We start from the raw sequence: 18,685 nt of genomic DNA on the forward strand, positions 1-18,685 counted from the left end.
ATTGGAATGAACTAATAGCAAGGTAATTTATTAAATTGATTTGAGGTTACATTTAGCATTGCAACCTGTTTCTATCTACAAGACCAGGATCTCTTCCTAGTTGTATTTCAAGCCACAAAAAGAGCATAGCTTGTTTGCAACTTTAAAATGCAGAGTAGTTATTGATTTGAATTTACGAGAACCGTCTCTTCCTACTCATCCCATGACCTACTTAACAAACCACATACTTTATTTTAAATGACTAACTGGCCATGACTGTGAAGCCCTATCTCTAACCATCACAGTGCTTTAAGAAAGTATTCATACCCCTAGACTTATTCCACATTTTTGTTCTACAGACTGAATTCAAAATGGATTTAAAAAAATTTAACTATTACAAAGTGAAAACATATTTTTAGAAATGTTTGAAAATGTATTAACTATGAAATACAGAAATATCTCCTGTACATAAGTATCTACACCCCTGAGTCACCTTTGGCAGCGATTACAGCAGTGAGTCTTTCTGGTTGTCTCTAAGAGAAAGTATTTGCACACCTGGATCGTACAATATTTGCACATTCTTTAAGCTCTGTCAAGTTGGTTGTTGATCATTGCTAGACAGCAATTTTCAAGTCTTGCCATGGATTTTCAAGCCGAATTCAGTCAGAATTGTAACTAGGCCACTCAGGAACCTTCAATGTTGTCTTGATAAGCAATTCCAGTGTATATTTGGCCTTGTGTTATAGGTTATTGTCCTGCTGAAAGGTGAATGTGTCTCCCAGTGTCTGTTGGAAAGCAGACTGAACCAGGTTTTCCTCTAGGATTTTGCCTGCGCTTAGCTCTATTCCGTTTATTTGTATCCCCCCCAAAAAAACTCCCTAGTCCTTGCCAATGACAAGCATACCCATAACATGATACATCCACCACCATGTTTGAAAATATGAAAAGTGGTACTCAGTGATGTGTTGTGTTTGCCCCAAACATAACGCTTTGTATTCAGGACATAAATGTAATTTCTTTGCCAAATTTTTTGCAGTTTTACTTTAGTGCCTTATTGCAAACAGAATGCATTTTTTTTATTCTGTACAAGCTTCCTTCTTTTTACTCTGTCATTTAGTTTAGTATTGTGGAGTAACTACAATGTTGTTGATCCATCCTCAGTTTTCTCCTATCACAGCCATTAAACTGTAATTGTTTTAAAGTCACCATGGAACTCATCGTGAAATCCCTGAGTGGTTTCCTACCTCACTGGCAACTGAGTTAGGAAGGACACCTGTATCTTTATAGTGACTAGGTGAATTGATACACCATCCAAAGTGTAACTAATAACTTCACCATGCTCAAAGGGATATTCAAAGGGATATTCAATGTCTGCTTTTTTTTAACCCATCTTTGCGAGGCATTGGAAAACCTCCCTGGTCTTTGTGGTTGAATCTGTGTTTGCAATTCACTCTTCGACTGATGGACCTTACAGATAATTGTATGTGTTGGGTACAGAGATTCTGTAGTCATTGAAAAATCATGTTAAACACTATTATTGCCCATAGAGTGAGTCTATGCAACTTATTAAGCAACGTTTTACTCCTGAACGTACTTAGGCTTGCCATAACTTCAGGGGTTAAATACTTATTGACTCAAGGCATTTCAGCTTTTCATTTTTAATTAAATTTGTAAACATTTCTAAAAACATAATTCCACTTTGACATTATGGAAAATTGTGTGTAGGCCAGTGGCACAAAATCTAAATTTAATTAATTTAAAATTAAGCCTGTAACACAACAAAATGTGGAAAAAGTAAAGGGTTGTGAATACTTTCAGAAGGCACTGTACATCCATTTACATATAATTCCTCTAGGATTCTCTTTCTAATGTCCATATCAAGGCTCGTCTTCATACAGAGTCTCAGAGTTAGATCATAATGAATAAGATGACATGGACAAAACGGGACCTGATCCTAGATCAGCACTCTTTAGCCAATTAGTGCTTGACTCTGTAGTCTCCACCTACATACCTGTGACTGGCAAAGCAAGTCTATTGACGCAGCAACCCCTGTTACAGATAATACAAGTCACTATGCATTTTAGGAGTTTATCAAGTTCAATATGTCTATTTCCTGGACTGAATACCTCACATGCCACCACTGTGGGCTAAATGTCCAAATTGCCCTCATAATTCCCCTCAGTGAACTTGGGAATGTTGATGTGTGTGAGTAGCGAGAGACTGCAAGTGTCTGTGAGGGCAGAATAACACAGGGGATGTTTTCAGTGCGCTGCATTGGGGCGCTAGGGGCCCTGAGTGAAAACATGCTGGTGGTGCACAGCTGTGTCAGATGCTTGTCCACTCTGGGAAAAAAGTGTTGATCCAAGATTTATTTAAACATTTTCTAGCATGAGAGCTACTTTTAAAAAGAGTTGATCCAAGGTCTTTTTAAACCAGGGTATTTAAACATTTTCTAGCATGAGAGCTACTTTAAATAAATTATAGCCTTCAAATAGGCACATTCTTTTCTTCTCCCCTGCGACTGTTCCCGGGTCCTTAGTGCACTATGTTTTCTGCCAATATACCTGGTAGAATGATGGTTGATAAACTTCTAAGGGGGCCCTATACATTTTTTATTTTGAAAACGGTTTTACATTTTCTCAAATTATGTTGTTTTCTCAGTTGTATTTTTGCTGGTTTTAGAAAGAAAAAAAATATATAATAATCGCTCTCAAAATTACAATTGTTTATAGAGCAACAATGAAATAAATTGGATGTTCTGAGTCCATGTCAATGCTTAAACCACATCTGAATACCATTTTTTTTTAGGTCTGGAAGAAAACTAACAAATGTAATTTTGGGGGGGGGTGTAATTCCCCCTTTAATTGCCATTCTGGCCCTTTAACTGTGAATCTAGCGAGTGAGGAATGTGCAGTCTAATGTGCCGGTCTAGCGATGGTTCTGTACTGCTGCTGATCATTTCATGGCAAAGTTTGCAAATAACAAATAATAGATTTACTTCTGCCAGGTAAGTCTACTTTGCAGTTAACATTTAAGCTTTTGGGGAAAGTATTTCTGTCAACCCACAAGACGGTTATCACATCAACTGGCTACACACAAAGTGATTGACAAACGCACGCACCACAGACAGACGCAATAATCCTGGAAATGAATTTGCAAATATTGTGTTAGATTTGGCTTTTTAAACCAATAGTGGCTAACCAGGGGTGGGATATTGTCAATGTTGCATTGATTTGATAATAGCTGGGAGCTTGCAGTGTTTGATACTTGTGAGATTTGTTTATGACAGTTTGCAGTGAAACACGTGAAAAGTACTTTCAGAATAGATTGGAGAGCTACTCATAGGTGGGCTATGAGCTACAGGTAGCTATCAACCTGTTTTTAAACTGTGGTTCCTCTTGAAAACACAATTAAGTTAAGTTTGACTCCACCAACGCTTAGTGTGGCATTTTCCATGTGATTTCCAATTATAGTTGGCCAAGCTCCAGAGTACACGCGCGCACACACACACACACTCCCCCTCTCTTTGTTTCATGTGTGTTTTTTCCTGCTGTTAATCTGGCCTTGTATTGATCTCGTTCTACAAACGTAGAGCGACTTTGGGTCATTGAAAAGCGCAATATAAGTCCCATGTACTATTATAAGTGTGTATTTATAATTAATCTAAATATACAGTATGTGTGCCAATGTGTTTATGACTGATTGTGTGCATCTGAGGGCCAATGTGTCAATGACTGACTGATGTTGAGGTGTGTGTGTGTGTGTGTGTGTGTGTGTGTGTGTGTGTGTGTGTGTGTGTGTGTGTGTTGTGTGTTGGATTAATGCAGGGGCTTACCGGGTGAAGCCCCTGGGCCCAGGCCCGTGAGGGGCCCAAGAGGCAGCAAAAAAATAATTATATATCTACATTTTTAATTGTTTTTAAGACACTTAATTATATACAGTACCAGTCAAAAGTTTGGACACACCTACTAATTCAAGGGTTTTTCTTTATTTTTACCATTTTCTACATTGTAGAAAAATAGCGAAGACATCAAAATTATGAAATTACACACATGGAATCATGTAGTAACTAAAAAAGTTATTTTATATATTTATATTTGAGATTCTTCAAAGTAGCCACCCTTTGCCTTGATGACAGCTTTGCACACTTGGCATTCTCTCAACCAACTTCATGTGGTAGTCACCTGGAATGCATTTCAATTAACAGGTATGCCTTGTTCAAAGTTCATTTGTGGAATTTCTTTCCTTCTTAATGCGTTTGAGCCAATCAGTTGTCTTGTGACAAGGTAGGGATTGAAATTTTCTTCAAGTGCAGTCGCAGAAACCATCATGAAACTGGCTCTCATGCGGACCGCCACAGGAAAGAAAGACCCAGAGTTACCTCTGCTGCAGAGGATAAGTTAATTAGAGTTACCAGCCTCAGAAATTGCAGCCCAAATAAATGCATCACAGAGTTCAAGTAACAGACACATCTCAACATCAACTGTTCAGAGGAAACTGCGTGAATCAGGCCTTTATGGTCAAATTGCTGCAAAGAAACCACTACAAAGGACACCACTAAGAAGAAGAGACTTGCTTGGGCCAAGAAACACGAGCAATGGACATTAGACCGGTGGAAATCTGTCCTTTGTCCAAATTTGAGATTTTTGTTTCCAACAGCCGTGTCTTTGTGAGATGCATAGTAGGTGAACGGATGATCTCCGCATGTATGGTTCCCACCGTGAAGCATGGAGGAGGAGGTGTGATGGTGCTTTGCTGGTGACACTGTAGATCATTTATTTAGAATTCAAGGCACACTTAACCAGCATGGCTACCACAGCATTCTGCAGCGATACGCCATCCCATCTGGTTTATGCTTAGTCCCACTATCATTTATTTTTCAACAGGACAATGACCCAACACACCTCCAGGTTGTATAAGGGCTATTTGACCGTGAAGGAGAGTGATGGAGGGCTGCATCAGATGACCTGGCCTCCACAATCAGCCAACAAGTGCTCAGCATATGTGGGAACTCCTTCAAGACTGTTTGAAAAGCAATCCAGGTGAAGCTGGTTGAGAGAATTCCAAGAGTGTGCAAAGCTGTCATCAAGGCAAAGGGTGGCTACTTTGAAGAATCTCAAATATAAAACATATTTTGATTTGTTTAACACTTTTTTGGTTACTACATGATTCCATATGTGTAATTTCATAGTTTTGATGTCTTCACTATTATTCTGCAATGTAGAAAATAGTCAAATTAAAGAAAACCGCCTGGAATGAGTTGGTGTGTCCAAACTTTTGACTGGTACTAGATAGATAGATATATATATATAAAATATATCCTTAATATTGTAAAAAAAACAAGCACAAACACACACACACACACACACACACACACACATACATATATATATATTTTTTTTTACAATACAAGGAAATATATACTGTAAAAATAACTATGAATTAAGTTATCACAAGGGCATACAGATATCTGCCAAAATAAGGAAACACCAACATAAAGTGTCTTAAAAGGGTGTTGTGTCACCACGAGCTGCCAGAACAGCTTCAATACGCCTTGGCATAGATTCTACAAGTGGACCTAAACCATGCCAGGAAAATGCACCCCACACCTTAACATATAGTTTGTATCCCTTGTTTACTATAGTGTTTGCTTTATTTTGGCAGTTACCGGTATGCCTACAGTCCAGGAGGCCGCAGTTTTGGCAGCATGTGCGCTAAATATAGGCTACAGTTTGTTGCATTGTGGCCATAGACATGTAATCCATAGATGAGTTTTGTAACCTCTGACGCTGGCAATCTGACTGTTAAACTCATGGGTACACTAGCATTGGATGCCATTCCTGACATGGCAGTTCCCATTCATCTATAGATTATATTTCTGTAGTTGGTGCAGCTGTCGGTTTGCCTTTTGCAAATAAAAAAAAAACTCCCAATTTGTAGCTAACAGCAGAACTGTTTTTCAAAGTATCTCATCTTGAGATGGTCTATTGCCACGACGAGCACGTTGGCCATCACCGTGAGTAACCTATGGCTTCATCTTCAACATTAGGCGAGTCAGTGTGCCACTGGAAATTGTATTTAGTAGCCAGATTGAGCTCTGTTTCTCAGTGTCAGAGTAGCCACTCATTTAGGTCATTTGTGTGGTATTAAAAAAGATTCAGCTAATGTCTTTTGCCATGTAAACAAGGTAGAATTGCATGAAATGCGTTTTTATAATCCCCGGGGTTTATGATTTCTTAATCCAGCCCTGTGTATACGTGTACACGCTCACTCGTGTGTGTGTGTGTGTGTGTGTGTGTGTGTGTGTGTGTGTGTGTGTGTGTGTGTGTGTGTGTGTGTGTGTGTCTCTCTTTGCATCTACTTTCCAGTGATGGCCCCTGGCCTGCATTCAAGGCCGTCTTCTGTGTGCACTTTCTTCAATGGTCCTGTTCAATCAGTACGCTTCACTGATGTGTAACTACAGCACAAAGCTACAGGCTCTTCTCCTTTCAAATCTCTACAGCTATAAATAGTGTCTGTCACCCTAAACACAGCTCTATCGTTGCAACAGTGCACTAAAAAAAGTATTTTAATTCACTTTAAAAGTCTTTAAATGTCACCCACCATCTCAGATTGTTCTGAAATCATTTCTGTAGTTAGAAACATATTAAATATGCATTCCGGCAAAATTATTTTGTTGAAATAGATTTTGATCTTTGAGAAATTAAACGAATTCTTTGATTGTGCCCAAATTGGCCATTTTAATTTGTAGGATTCATATCATATTCAATAATTATATTACCTAACATCAGATTTGAACCAAACTTTTTTCTAACAATGAATAAGACATGAGAAATCCAAAGAAATTGTCAAAAGCAGCCCACAGACACCCCACGCCCATCCCACCCCGACAAAATATCGTATCAGGTTTCTATGACTGACAAGTAGTATAGAGATGCGGCTCAAAGTATTGATTCTTCATCCTATGTAATGTATTCTCAGTGAATTTGGTGATGATTCTTTCCCCCTGTTCAGAGAAATGAGTAATTGAAGTTGTTAGGTTTATGTCCCATCCTACATCCAGGTATTACCAGGTTCTGACTACTAGATAGGGTTGTTCCTGCTATTAGGTGTCTTCGCCGGCTATCACTATTGAACACTAGAAATAAAAGTTGGACACCTTTGCACCAGAACCTTCTGCATTCTTCTGAATATCTGCCCTTAAGACCGCATCTCTACGCAATCTATTTCACAGTTCACCTAATAGCAGGAACTTCGTTGTGGATCAATGGTTTGTGATTATTTTTAGAAGCTCGAACACCTCAATGTTCCTTCAATGGCCGCTAACTTGAGCGCCTCGCTACCTTTCCTTGAACCCTTAAAGCATTTCGCTAAACCCCTAACAACATCTGATAAATATGTGAATGGTATGTGACCAATATAATTTGATTTGATTAAAGAGGTGGTTCTCCTGTACACTTTAAAATTATCGGTAAACACTGAAGAAACCATGCCCTTGTTCTCTCGCTCTCTCTATAGGAACAGATTGAGTTTCAAAAGATACATCGGGAGCGAACACAGACCTCCCTTTCCCCAAACAACTGGATATTGCTCACTGCCACAACAGAGGACATGTATAGGCAGGTCTGGGACAAAGCTTCAGAGAAGAAATAAAAAAAACAAGAGGTAGGAGGTAGTGCAGAGATAACATCTTTACAGCACAAAGAGGGACTGTGTTGGTTGTGTTGCTCCATATAGCCTACAAACCCTACATTTAAAAAATATATATATTTGCGCAACAGGGATGTTTTCCAGTCCAGTGGGTTCGTTGATGTCTGCTCAGTCAGAACAGTGGAGAATGAGAGTGGACGGGAGTGTGTGGGAACAAGTTAAGATTAAGAATACTTTATTTGTCAATTGTACACAATGTCCAACTAAAATGTGACTTCTGATTTATCCCAACCCTTCCAACAGACAAACATACAGGTTGGAGAGGTTGGGGCAGGGGGCTGCCATACTGGGCGCTCGTGGAGCAGTTGCTGTGGGGGGTTAAGTGCCTTGCTAAAGGGCACAACGTCAGGCAAGGCAATGGCATCAAGGATTTTATACCAGCCACCCTCCAGTTGCCAGCTCACTTCCCAACAGATCTTTTTCCTGTCAGACCCGGGATTCTCCCAGCTGCTGGCTTGCCTCTTAATGAGGAAGATGGAGGTGATGGACTGAAACAGTGATACTTTGGCCTACTTAGTGTTTGGTGTGACGGAAAACCTTGAAATTAGGTGTAGAACTAAGAAGACAGACCTACCATGGCCCATTTTCTCAGAAGTGCTGTCGGTCTCTTGTCTAACAAAAAAACTGCCTTGATCTTTTTCTGTTTGCCTAACGTAACACGGCTGTACAGAGAGATTATCCAAGATGGAAGTGGGTCTTTGGTGATCTGAACGAACGGAAATGAGGGGATGTTGAACAAAAACAAACACTGAACCATTACAGATATTGCCAAGCCACTGACAGGGATTATCGGACTTGTCAAAATTATGATAATAATGGTTTTGCCTCTGTGTGAATTCAGGTGGCCTTGTGTATTGACAATCAAGGATACTATCAAGCCTCTCAGCCTGACAGTTCCAAGTAGCTTTTGGTTTGAGAGGGTTGAATTCTCTGTATGAACTTTATTGCATCTATTTGATGTGGTTTAATGGACAAAGTCCACGAAAGGGCCTAGATGACCAAAGCTAGAGCCCAAAACACCTACTTAAGCCTACATCACGGTCATTCTCGCAATCAACATCATCAAAGTTCAAGGAGTGACTTTTGACGGTCTTTAAAATTCACCCACTAGAATTCTTGACCTTTGCTTGCGAAGCGGCTGGTCTCGTTATCGAGAAATGCTCGCTAGAGGTTTCACAATTTCCTCAGACTGAGAGCTCTCTCTCTCTTTCTGTGATATGTATACAGGCTACAGTGCTCACATGATATGAAGCAATAACCTAGCGCAACAGAGAGAGAGATGCTCCGTCCAAATAATCATCTCATTTCCCACGCTCCCTGTGAGATCAAGCGAAGAGCAAACACAACAAAACATGTGACAAAATTGAAATCCCTTTTGGACTGCAGCCAAAGTGAATTAATAGTGTCCAATTTTGCCATTTGAAGGGACAATAATAATCAAATGTGTATGTTTGTGCTTGTTATTTGTGAGCTATTAGAGCCGATATTGTAGTGGAGAGGGGAGAAGAGTGAGCTTCGCCAAAGACAAAGTGTGTGGTGAGGTGTAGCCTCTGGCAATGCAACAATATAACCTATAGCACAATGTCCTGAGTCCTGTAGGTCAAGCTCCCCAGCAAATAGGAAGACTAACCATTTCACTCAGAGCCAATTGAACTGGTGAAACTGAATTTGACAGTTTGTCATGGAGCTAAGGAAATGTAGTAATTCACAACAGTTGACACCTGTTTATGACCTTCTAGCTCTCTTTAGTGTTGTCTATAACAACGTTCTAACCTCTGTGCATCGTTAAAACCAGCCTACTGTGGACGTGACTAGTGTAGTGACTTACTGTTGTTAGACTTGAGGTCACGATGGATGACAGGAACGATGGCCTCTGTGTGCAGGTAGAGCATCCCTCTAGCAATCTGTACTGCCCAGTTGACCAAGACGTGCGGCGGGATGCGGCGCCCAGCCAGAGCACGGCTCAGCGGGCCACCGGACGCATACTCCATGATGAGGCACAAGTTGGGTTCCTGTAAGCAAACCCCTTTGAGGGCGATGATGTTGCGGTGAGTGAGCATGGCAAACAGCCGGGCCTCCTGGCGCACGTTCTGGGCCGTCACGCTGATGTCCTCGTCTGGGTCCTGGCGGGCCGCCTTCACGGCGACCTCCAGCCCACCTCTCCATGTCCCGCGATACACCTTGCCGAAGCCGCCGACTCCAATGACCTCCTCGAGGCTCAGTTCCGTGAAATCCACGGCCTCGGGTTCGAACTCCCCCACCCCCACTACGGCTGGCCCAAGCTCCCCAACCACGCCAACTCCATTGCCCTGCAGTTTCCCATATGAAGGAGGCTTGAAGGAGACATAGTTCGAGGGAAAGATTCCCACTTTGTTGTTGACCTTGCCTGCCCACCAGCCCTCGTCACCGGATATCTCAGAGTCCAGTGACAGAACTTCCACCAGGTCACCTTTGTGGAGGGTGAGCTCGTCTTTACCGGACGCCTCATAGTCGAATAAAGCCGTCCACACGGGATTGGTGAAGTTCCCTTTTTGTGATCGATCCAGACCTTTCCAGTTCGACAGTGGGCCACGGGTAAAAATGTTCTTCAGTGGCTCCATGGAGCCACAATGAACAGATGTTCAGACACTGGGTTTGATTCTGTATGGTTTTGAAAATAAAGTACAATAATGTACTTTATTGCGCCTCTCTCCCGTTTGTCTGTGTCTAGTTGGCTCATCAGGGACCAATGAAATTTGTTCAAAGGCCTGGCCAACAGGAACACAACCGTGTTCAAAGACAACAGGATAAAAAATGTCTCTCCTGCAACCTGACATGGACTGCATATGTTTCCATTAGAGCTGGCAACAATCAAACAAAGGCCATGGATGTGACCAGTCCTACCAAGTGTGCCGATGGGTAAAAAGGCAGAATTGTCTCCATAAAGCAAGTTTCTACTCAACTGTTGTGGTGTGGTTTCTCAATGCGTGGTTTGAGCACATAGCTCACTCAATTACTCTATTACTATACCAAAAATGGTCACATATTGACCAATGATTAGGTGCTGCTTCTTGAGATATGAAATATAGGAGAACTTATTCAACTATAGCAAAACCACGACCGTGTAGAACACTGGATGGATCACATCATACCAAAATGAGCATCAGGTGGTTGTAGAATATCCAGAACATTGGACAATAATAACCCAACGGAAGAGTTCAACTCCGTTTAGTTGTCCATTTTGAGTTCTGCATTTTTAGCCATGAAGTGAGGTGGCCACCATAAGCAGGAAGCGCTGAGAAGAGGAGAAGAATAGCAGGAAAGGCGCATTTAGTCCTGAGAATCCCGTGCTTTACGACAAGTTTCAAAGTTTACCAATTCGCCCTAAACCATGAGCACGAATAACGGTGTCTGGCCAAAACTTCTATGCGTTCTGTCAACAAATCCCGCACCCGTTTGCGCAACTGTATCCATATTTGCTGTCTTACCCGATGGTGACATACAATGTCTCAATTGTATACGTATGTATTTTCAAAAAAGAACTTGATATCCACCTAGTTCGCAACAAGAAGAGTTGTACAAACCTGCTTAGGAGTCTACTTTTTCTAAAAGAGAAACGCACACCAAAAACAAATCCTGTATTGTGCGTAACGATAATTTAGTGCCAAGCCCTGGCAAGCTCGTCGTTATTATCAATGTCATAATTGATGCATTAATATTTGTTATCATGTCCCCTCTTCCTTAAGCAGTCTTCCCTCGTCCCGTTCTCGAACCACTCTACGTCTGTGCTTACAGTCAAAGAAGAGGGTGGGGTTTAGAAACTTTTTTCCCAACAGGAAAAGAATCAGGGGGGTATTCATTATTTCTTGCAACGGAAACAGTTTACCGTTTAAGAACCAAACGGAAGCAAACAGAGCAAACGGAACAAAACCGGGAAGGGACCTATCTGATTTTGTCCAATAGAAGCTCTCGTTTTCGTTGCAAAACTTTTCCCGTTTGGAGTAAACGGTTTTGTTGCAACAGACGAAACGTTTTGCAACAAAATCGGCGAATACACCCCTGGGCCCTGATTAGAGAAACAACGCAACACTCGCTCTGGTCGAGAGAGGATGGAGAAGGCAGTAATATGTGGACTAATTCCTAATTCCCGTGTTCTGCATTTGAGGTTTACTGGAATATCTGAGTGCCAAATAAATATGCATGTCGCACAAAGGAGCCTTATTGTCATTAGGCCACTAATTGTTATGGGCCAAGTGTCACAACTGGATGAGGTTAAACACTGAGTGTACAAAACATAAGGAACACCTGCTCTTTCCGTGACATAGACTGACCAGGTGAATCCAGGTTAAATAAGGATTTTTAAGCCTTGAGACAATTGAGACATGAATTGTGTATGTGTGCCAGTCAGAGCATGAATGGGCAATACAAAATATGTAAGTGTATGGTTTGAGTGTGTCAAGAACTGCAACACTGCTGGGTTTTTCACGCTCAACAGTTTCCCGTGTGTATCAACAATGGTCCACAATCCAAAGGACATCCAGCCAACTTGACACAACTGTGGGAAGCTTTGGAGTCAACATGGGCCAGCATCCCTGTGGAACGCTTTTGACACCTTGTATAGTCCATGCCCCAACGAATTCAGGCTGTTCTTTACCTTGGGGCAAGTTAGTGGTCCGGTCCAATGTGCAAATGTTGACATATAAACATCATCATTGAGTTTATAAGGCCTATAATGGGTTACATAGTCTCAAATAATATTGTGGTTGATCATACAGTCATATGAAACAGGGATAATTGTCCTTGTCATTACTGTAGTGTAGATAGGGGAGGGGGCACCTTTGCCGTGTGCTGCTATGTGGAAACAGTGTTGGTCCTTCTGTGGTAGCTTCCCTGCCCCGTGGTAGGTGCTTGTTGCTCCGCTGCTTCCTAAAGTCAACTCCCCCACCAAACACCACCCATGCATCCCCCACCCCATGTATCCCCCATCTCATGCATCCCCCATTCCATTTATCGGGGCAACAGGTAGCCTAGCGGGTTAGAGCTTTGGGCCAGTAACCGATGGTTGCTGGATCGAATCCCAGAGCTGACAAGTTACAAATCTGTCGTTCTGCCCCTGAACAAGGCAGTTAACCCACTGTTCCCCGGTAGGCCATCATTGTAAATAAGAATTTGATCTTAACTGACTTGCCTAGTTAAATAAAACATGTATCCCCCACCCCATGCTACCCAGCGCTGACTCATTGCTTGTGCAGGAAGGATGCAGTTATTTTTGTGGCCAAGTGGCTGAGACGGGCCTAATGCTACATTTACAATATGAAAGCAAACTCAGAAGATGGGGGGAGGGGGGTATAAACGGTGCACAGTGACAATAAAAAGAGTATTTCCTCTGTGCAGTGTCTAATCAAATAAACCTCTCCCACAGATCAGACCTGTGCTGGCCTGCACTTCAATCACCTTGCCTACTCTGTTGATGACATAGCCTTGACAGGCAAAACCACACATCAGCTATGGTGACAAACGGCCATTGTTTAAAAGTTTATACACTTCATAGGAGTACTGACAACTAATGCATGGTCGGCTTGGCCATTTCTTTTGTCCATGCCTGACAATCTGGCACACCCCTCAGGAAGTCTTTGGAGACATGAAGGCTGTTTAGAGAAATATAGATTTTCCATATAGGAATGTGAAGCCAAGAGAATGTGGGTAGCAGGGTGGGGTTGAACACAAAGGACGTTTTACACTACGGTGAAGCTGTGTGCAATGTTTTGCTTATGTGCCAATGGGATTAAGTTCATTGCCAGTTTCAATGGACTCAATAGCAAATTGCTTATGGCATCAAGGCTTGTTATGTCACAGAATTGTTTGGTAAAACATCTCGTGCAGTTATGTGAAACAAAAATAAAACAATTGAAAAAGTTAGCAGTGTCTTATTGAAATCTGAACTTTATTTCACCCATACAAAATAAAAAGAATGTTAAAGTTTACATACAGCGTCAAGTTTAACTGCCTACCTTTAAACATTTCATATCAAGACAGACAGACATTAAAACAATCTAAAAAGAGAGAAAGAACAACACGTAATACAAAGGCAAATTTTATTCCAAGTGGGGAGAGGAGGGTACGATATCTTGAAAACAAATTATAGGTGAGAAAGGGGAGGGGTTTAACAACTTTAAAAACAAAGTTATGCTTCAGGAGCGTCACAGTATCTTTCAGATAAGAATAGCCAGCAGAGACACTTGTCTTCAAGAGATGGTTTGGGGGGGGGGGGGTTACAAAACAACATATTTCATGTCATACCTCCAAAGTAGTGACTTGTCACCCAAATTTCAAATGAACAAACAAGAACATCCAATTGGAGTTGTAAACATTAGCATAATTACATGTGAATATGGTTGAAGTAAGCTAACGGTCAAGGTCTTCATGAGGATAAATTATCATAAAAAGTTGAATTAAAAAGGGGGAAAAAATGCATTGACAAGAATTCATAACCTTTCGTAAAATACATCTCCTTACCCATTTGTTGAGGGCCTATGTAGCCTAACAATCAAACTAGTTGGCAAGGATGACCTGCCACTCTGCCAAATTCATGATAATCCTCACAGACAATAATCTCATCTCCTTTTTCTATAGGTAAGTGCTGATCACTTTTAAAATATGACTTACTGCTGCTCTGAAATCATCAAGTAGGTGTCTGTGTGTACAGTATTCTATGAGGCTATGTTAGGCTGCACAGGTGTAACTGTTTGTGGATCTCAACCGAACTTGAGCAGACATTGAAAACGGAAATGGAGTGATATGTTCTTTGAACACCAATGTCGTAAACAGAAAACACAGAGAGAGAATAACCAAAGTGCAAACTACAATGGGGGACTTAATAATCAAACCTGTCCTTGGGCTAGGCCAGAGCCTTTTCGACGCATCAACTGTTATTTTTTTTTGTAGTCGAAATAGAACGACCACCTGTCTTAAAAAAAACAACCTGGTTCAAATTTTCTCCACAATAAAATAAGAAAAAAAATTATAATTAAAACATAATATACAACCGATTACTCTCGTCTTCAGCGGTGGTGGCTGTCATGTCTACGAGCCTTACTGACAGTTGGAGACTTTTCCTGAACAATGAGCTGCGTGTGAGCGTTTCCCCAGACCCACCTCTTTGTCAATGCAGCCAAACAAGAGAACAACTTATGAGAAAATGAAAGGTAAGAGCGGGGGGAGCTAAGAGTCATAGTCTTCATCGTCGTCGTCGTCGTCTTTGTGCGGCATGGATGGGGGAGGCGGGGGTGCGGTGCCCATCAGCGAGGGGTGGGGGGCAAAGGAGCCCAGGGACATGGCCAGGCCCCCGTGTGCGGTGCCCATGTGGAGGTACTGAGGTGGTATGGTGTCTGGGCTGTGTCACACAACAGAGAGAAGAGTCATGTCCTGGACTTGGAAAACATTGTTGAAACGTTTTGTAAATGAGAAGTAATCATTGAACTTGTCCAATTAGCAACAGATTTTTGCTCTACTGGACACCACCCAGAAAAATGAATATCTGCTTCACTTCAGTGTGTGTGTGCGCGCGCGTGTCGCGTGCACTAGTACAGTGAAATGCCTTTCTTGCTTGCTCTTTCCCAACAACACAGTAATCAATATCAGTAGCACAAAAAGGTGAACAAAAACACAAGTGAAATAGAAATAATAACAACACAAGAAAGTTAGTTAGCTATATACAGGGTCAGTCCCAAAACCACATTTACAATTTACAGGGATACTGGGTGGCAGGCAGTGCGTGTTTACCTGTGGAATCGGGATTGCGGCTGCAGGTTTGTGCTTGACTGAGAACCGTCCTCCTCATCCCCATCTGTCTCGCTGTCCTCAGAGTCATCCTGTTCCCATGGCAACAAAAAGCTAAATAAGCCTCTGAAATCCACACACTCTTCCGTCTCAGAACTCTTTCCCATCACACCTGATATAACTTCAATTGGCCACCTAGCCAAACTAACTAACATTTCCCCCAATACAAGGTTACTGTTACCGAAGGTAAGGTTGTGTTTAGTGACCGCCAAATTAAAGGTCAACACCGACCTCTTGCTCCGACTCTGTGTCTGATAGTTTCTTGTCTTTGCCCTTGGAGCGGGCTCCTCCGTTCTTGCGGCCTGACCCCGGCTTTCGACCTCTGCAGGACACCAAGTAAGAACACAAAGTTAAGATTTCATAATTCACATTTTCCATTGACCAAAACTTTAGGGGGCAATCAGTCGTATCTATCCAAGTCAACAGTGGGTATCATTCAGTGTCCGTTACCTGCGTGCAGCTTTTTCCCCCCCCTCTGCGTGGTTCTCCTCTCCCTCGCCCTGCATGTCTGGTACTGCTGCTACCAGGTCCTTCAGGAAGTCAAACTGCTGCTCCAGCTCAATGCACTGTTTTCTGCACACAGACACACATTGTTTAAAACATTACTTCCCCAGACATCCAAAAGCACTGATAGGCAAGAATGCTGACCATTATGATCTGTAGTCCTACCAACTTTTGTGACCAACACTGATAACTGAATAAATGACTTACAAGTGTGACGTTGTCATTGTTTTTGCGTTCCGGGACTGGGTGACTTGACAGGCTTTCGTCAGGAGAGACTCCAGGAACAGCTCCAGAGCTCGTGCTGGTGGTTGAATTAAGAAAAGGGAAAAGTAGCCACTAGCCGACGGGACCAGGCTGCCATGTTTTCTTGTCTTCAATAAGTCAATTACAGTTAGATATTTCACAACTACTCAAGAGTGAACACTAGACTGTTACTAGGCCAACAAACACTCAAAACAGTGAGTCAAATGAATTTCATTCAAACGACACAACACAATCACAAACAATTACCCTATAAGCTAAATCTCCATATTGTCATTGGAAAATAAACACATTTTGAAATGCAGTTACTTGAAACTTGCAATGAAATACAGCCAGGTGAAGCTCTCAGGCCTGATAAGGATACATATGATGACAGGAACTGCGGCAGCCACTTTGCCTATCTCTTCATCAGTCTGCATAATCTTCTTAATCCTGGCCTGTAATAGGAATGGGAAAACATCAGTGAAAGAGTGCTTTAAAGATTCTACTGCTATTAAGTATTTGCATGATTGCAGACTGTACTAATTGATCAATCAACCAACCACACATGAACAGCACACTGACCGCAGTTAGATGACAAGGAAACTAGGCTACAGACAGCAATGGCTGAATGTGCAACGCATAGGCCTAACCCAGGGTTTCCCAAACTCTGTGCACGTTTTGGTTTTTGTCCTTGCACTACCCAGCCAATTCAAATAATCATCAAGCTTTGATCATTTGAATCGGCTGTGTAGAGTTTGGGCAAAAAACAAAACATGCACCCCTTGGGGTCCCAAGGACCGAGTTTGCGAAATGCTGGCCTATCTGAAACACCTGAGGATTTAGGTAATGAGCAGAAGTCATGCAGAGCGTAACATGATGACGATCTTGATAGGTAGCTAATAATACCACACTCGAACTGGGAGCTAGTTGTTTGTTATGGTGACGATTATATAATCTACAGGCCTATTTCTTTTGAAGATGTACCTGTTATTCTCCTACCAAGTTCACCTAGCTAGAGACCACCATGCACCTACTTGGTTTCAGCCCTGTCTGTTTTGGCTCATCTCACATCTCAATAGAGGGAGGAGGTCATCTACAAAGCCATCTAGCTACCTCACTCCCTCTACTGCACCTGCTGTCTCGACCTCTGAATGCTGAGCTATGAAAAAGCCAACTGACATTTACTCCTGAGGTGCTGACCTGTGATTCTTATTTGACTCTGCTTGTCATCTATGAACGTTTGAACATCTTGAAGAACGATCTGGCATTAGTGGCCATGTACTTTTATCATCTCTACCTGGCACAGCCAGAAGAGGACCAGCCACCCCCCAGAGCCTGGTTTCTCTCTAGGTTCCAGCCTTTCTAGGGAGTGTTTCCTTAGCCACCGTGATTCTAAAACTGCATTGCTTGCCCTCTGGGGTTTTAGGCTCGGTTTCTGTATAAGCACTTTGTGACAACTGCTGATGTAAAAAGGGCTTTATTAATAAATGTTCATTGATTGACTGAGTGAGTAGCGGCAGCAGGTATCATGACATTCATAGGGGGACTGGTTTTCTGACCACTTAGCCATTATACTAGCTAGCAACATCCTCTTATTTTCCATACAAGACGTGTCACTTATTTTGATGCAAATCCCTACCTAACATGGTAATACTGATTTTGGTCAATAATTAATCCAGGTCTCTCAGCACAGATGGCAAGCTTGCAAATAACAATGACCACGCTAGACAGCAATGCATTTTTAATGGCCACCCTCCCCTAAATAGTGGCTGGCTAACTCGTTACCACATTAGCTAGATAACATATCGAACGATACAGCTCTAGTTAGCTAGTTACTAAGTAACTAGTTAGTTTTGTCTTCTTGTATTGCAAACTAGCTAGCAACCAAGCCCAAATCCCATTCATGGGTGCACTGTTTAAGCTAACGTTAGCAAGCTACTTAACAAACGCGTTGGCAGTCCCAGCTCATACTTAGCTAGATCATTACCGTTAGCTAACTGCTTAACAAGCAAAGTATCAACTTACCGGAGGGAATCTGGCGTTATATTTCTTCTTTTTGCTGGGCATTATTGAGTATCCGTTCCAGTTAACTTAAAACAATCTCCAATGGTGTGTTATTATATGTCCCTCCAACACGCACCTAAGTGGGTACCTATCGTTAGCTACTAGCTAGCCTAGCACGTAGCAACGTCGTCTTCTCGAGATGTTCCGCAGGGTCTCACGTTCCGTAGGGTTCTCGCCTAAGCCTGCACACTGTCTAGTCTGGTCTGGTCTGGTCAAATAGACAGCACACGGGTTTCAAATAATAAACAAACACAGATTGATTATTATCAAAGGACTCCCGTGTTGAGGTAAAATGCAACATTGCAAGCTATACGTGACAAAACGCTAGAAGTGCATGATACAAATGTAATGTGGCACTATATTGGAT

The 18,685-nt window shown here is 42.0% G+C and overlaps 2 protein-coding genes across 2 annotated transcripts in view; both read right to left on the reverse strand.

The window, feature by feature from the left end:
* The window catches only part of LOC106608687 (mitogen-activated protein kinase kinase kinase 11), a 42,464-nt gene extending 31,001 nt beyond the window's left edge, over positions 1-11,463 (reverse strand). The window contains exon 1 of the mRNA XM_014206786.2: positions 9,518-11,463. Coding sequence (XP_014062261.1) covers positions 9,518-10,289 — 772 coding nt within the window. The 5' untranslated portion in view covers positions 10,290-11,463. The remainder of the gene's footprint in view (positions 1-9,517) is intronic.
* Positions 11,464-13,593: 2,130 nt separating this feature from the next.
* Positions 13,594-18,674, reverse strand: LOC106608686 (dr1-associated corepressor). The gene is made up of 7 exons (XM_014206785.2): positions 18,280-18,674; positions 16,637-16,709; positions 16,219-16,312; positions 15,958-16,080; positions 15,739-15,829; positions 15,451-15,539; positions 13,594-15,061 (listed from the first exon to the last, which is right to left on the reverse strand). The coding sequence occupies exons 1-7, from the start codon at positions 18,319-18,321 to the stop codon at positions 14,890-14,892; spliced, it is 684 nt and encodes a 227-aa protein (XP_014062260.1). The 5' UTR covers positions 18,322-18,674; the 3' UTR covers positions 13,594-14,889.
* Between the last annotated feature and the right edge of the window lie 11 nt (positions 18,675-18,685).

Source organism: Salmo salar, chromosome ssa07, assembly GCF_905237065.1.
Source record: "Salmo salar chromosome ssa07, Ssal_v3.1, whole genome shotgun sequence".
In the NCBI taxonomy this organism is placed as follows: domain Eukaryota; kingdom Metazoa; phylum Chordata; class Actinopteri; order Salmoniformes; family Salmonidae; genus Salmo; species Salmo salar.

Excerpts from the sequence above, each read along its gene's own strand:
- LOC106608686 (XM_014206785.2), bottom strand. The coding sequence starts at position 18,321 with ATGCCCAGCAAAAAGAAGAAATATAACGCCAGATTCCCTCCG. Across the intron at positions 16,081-16,218 it reads ACAATGACAACGTCACACTT|AAAACAGTGCATTGAGCTGG; the intron begins GTAAGTCATTTA and ends GTCTGTGTGCAG. Across the intron at positions 15,062-15,450 it reads CCGCAATCCCGATTCCACAG|CCCAGACACCATACCACCTC; the intron begins GTAAACACGCAC and ends TGTGTGACACAG.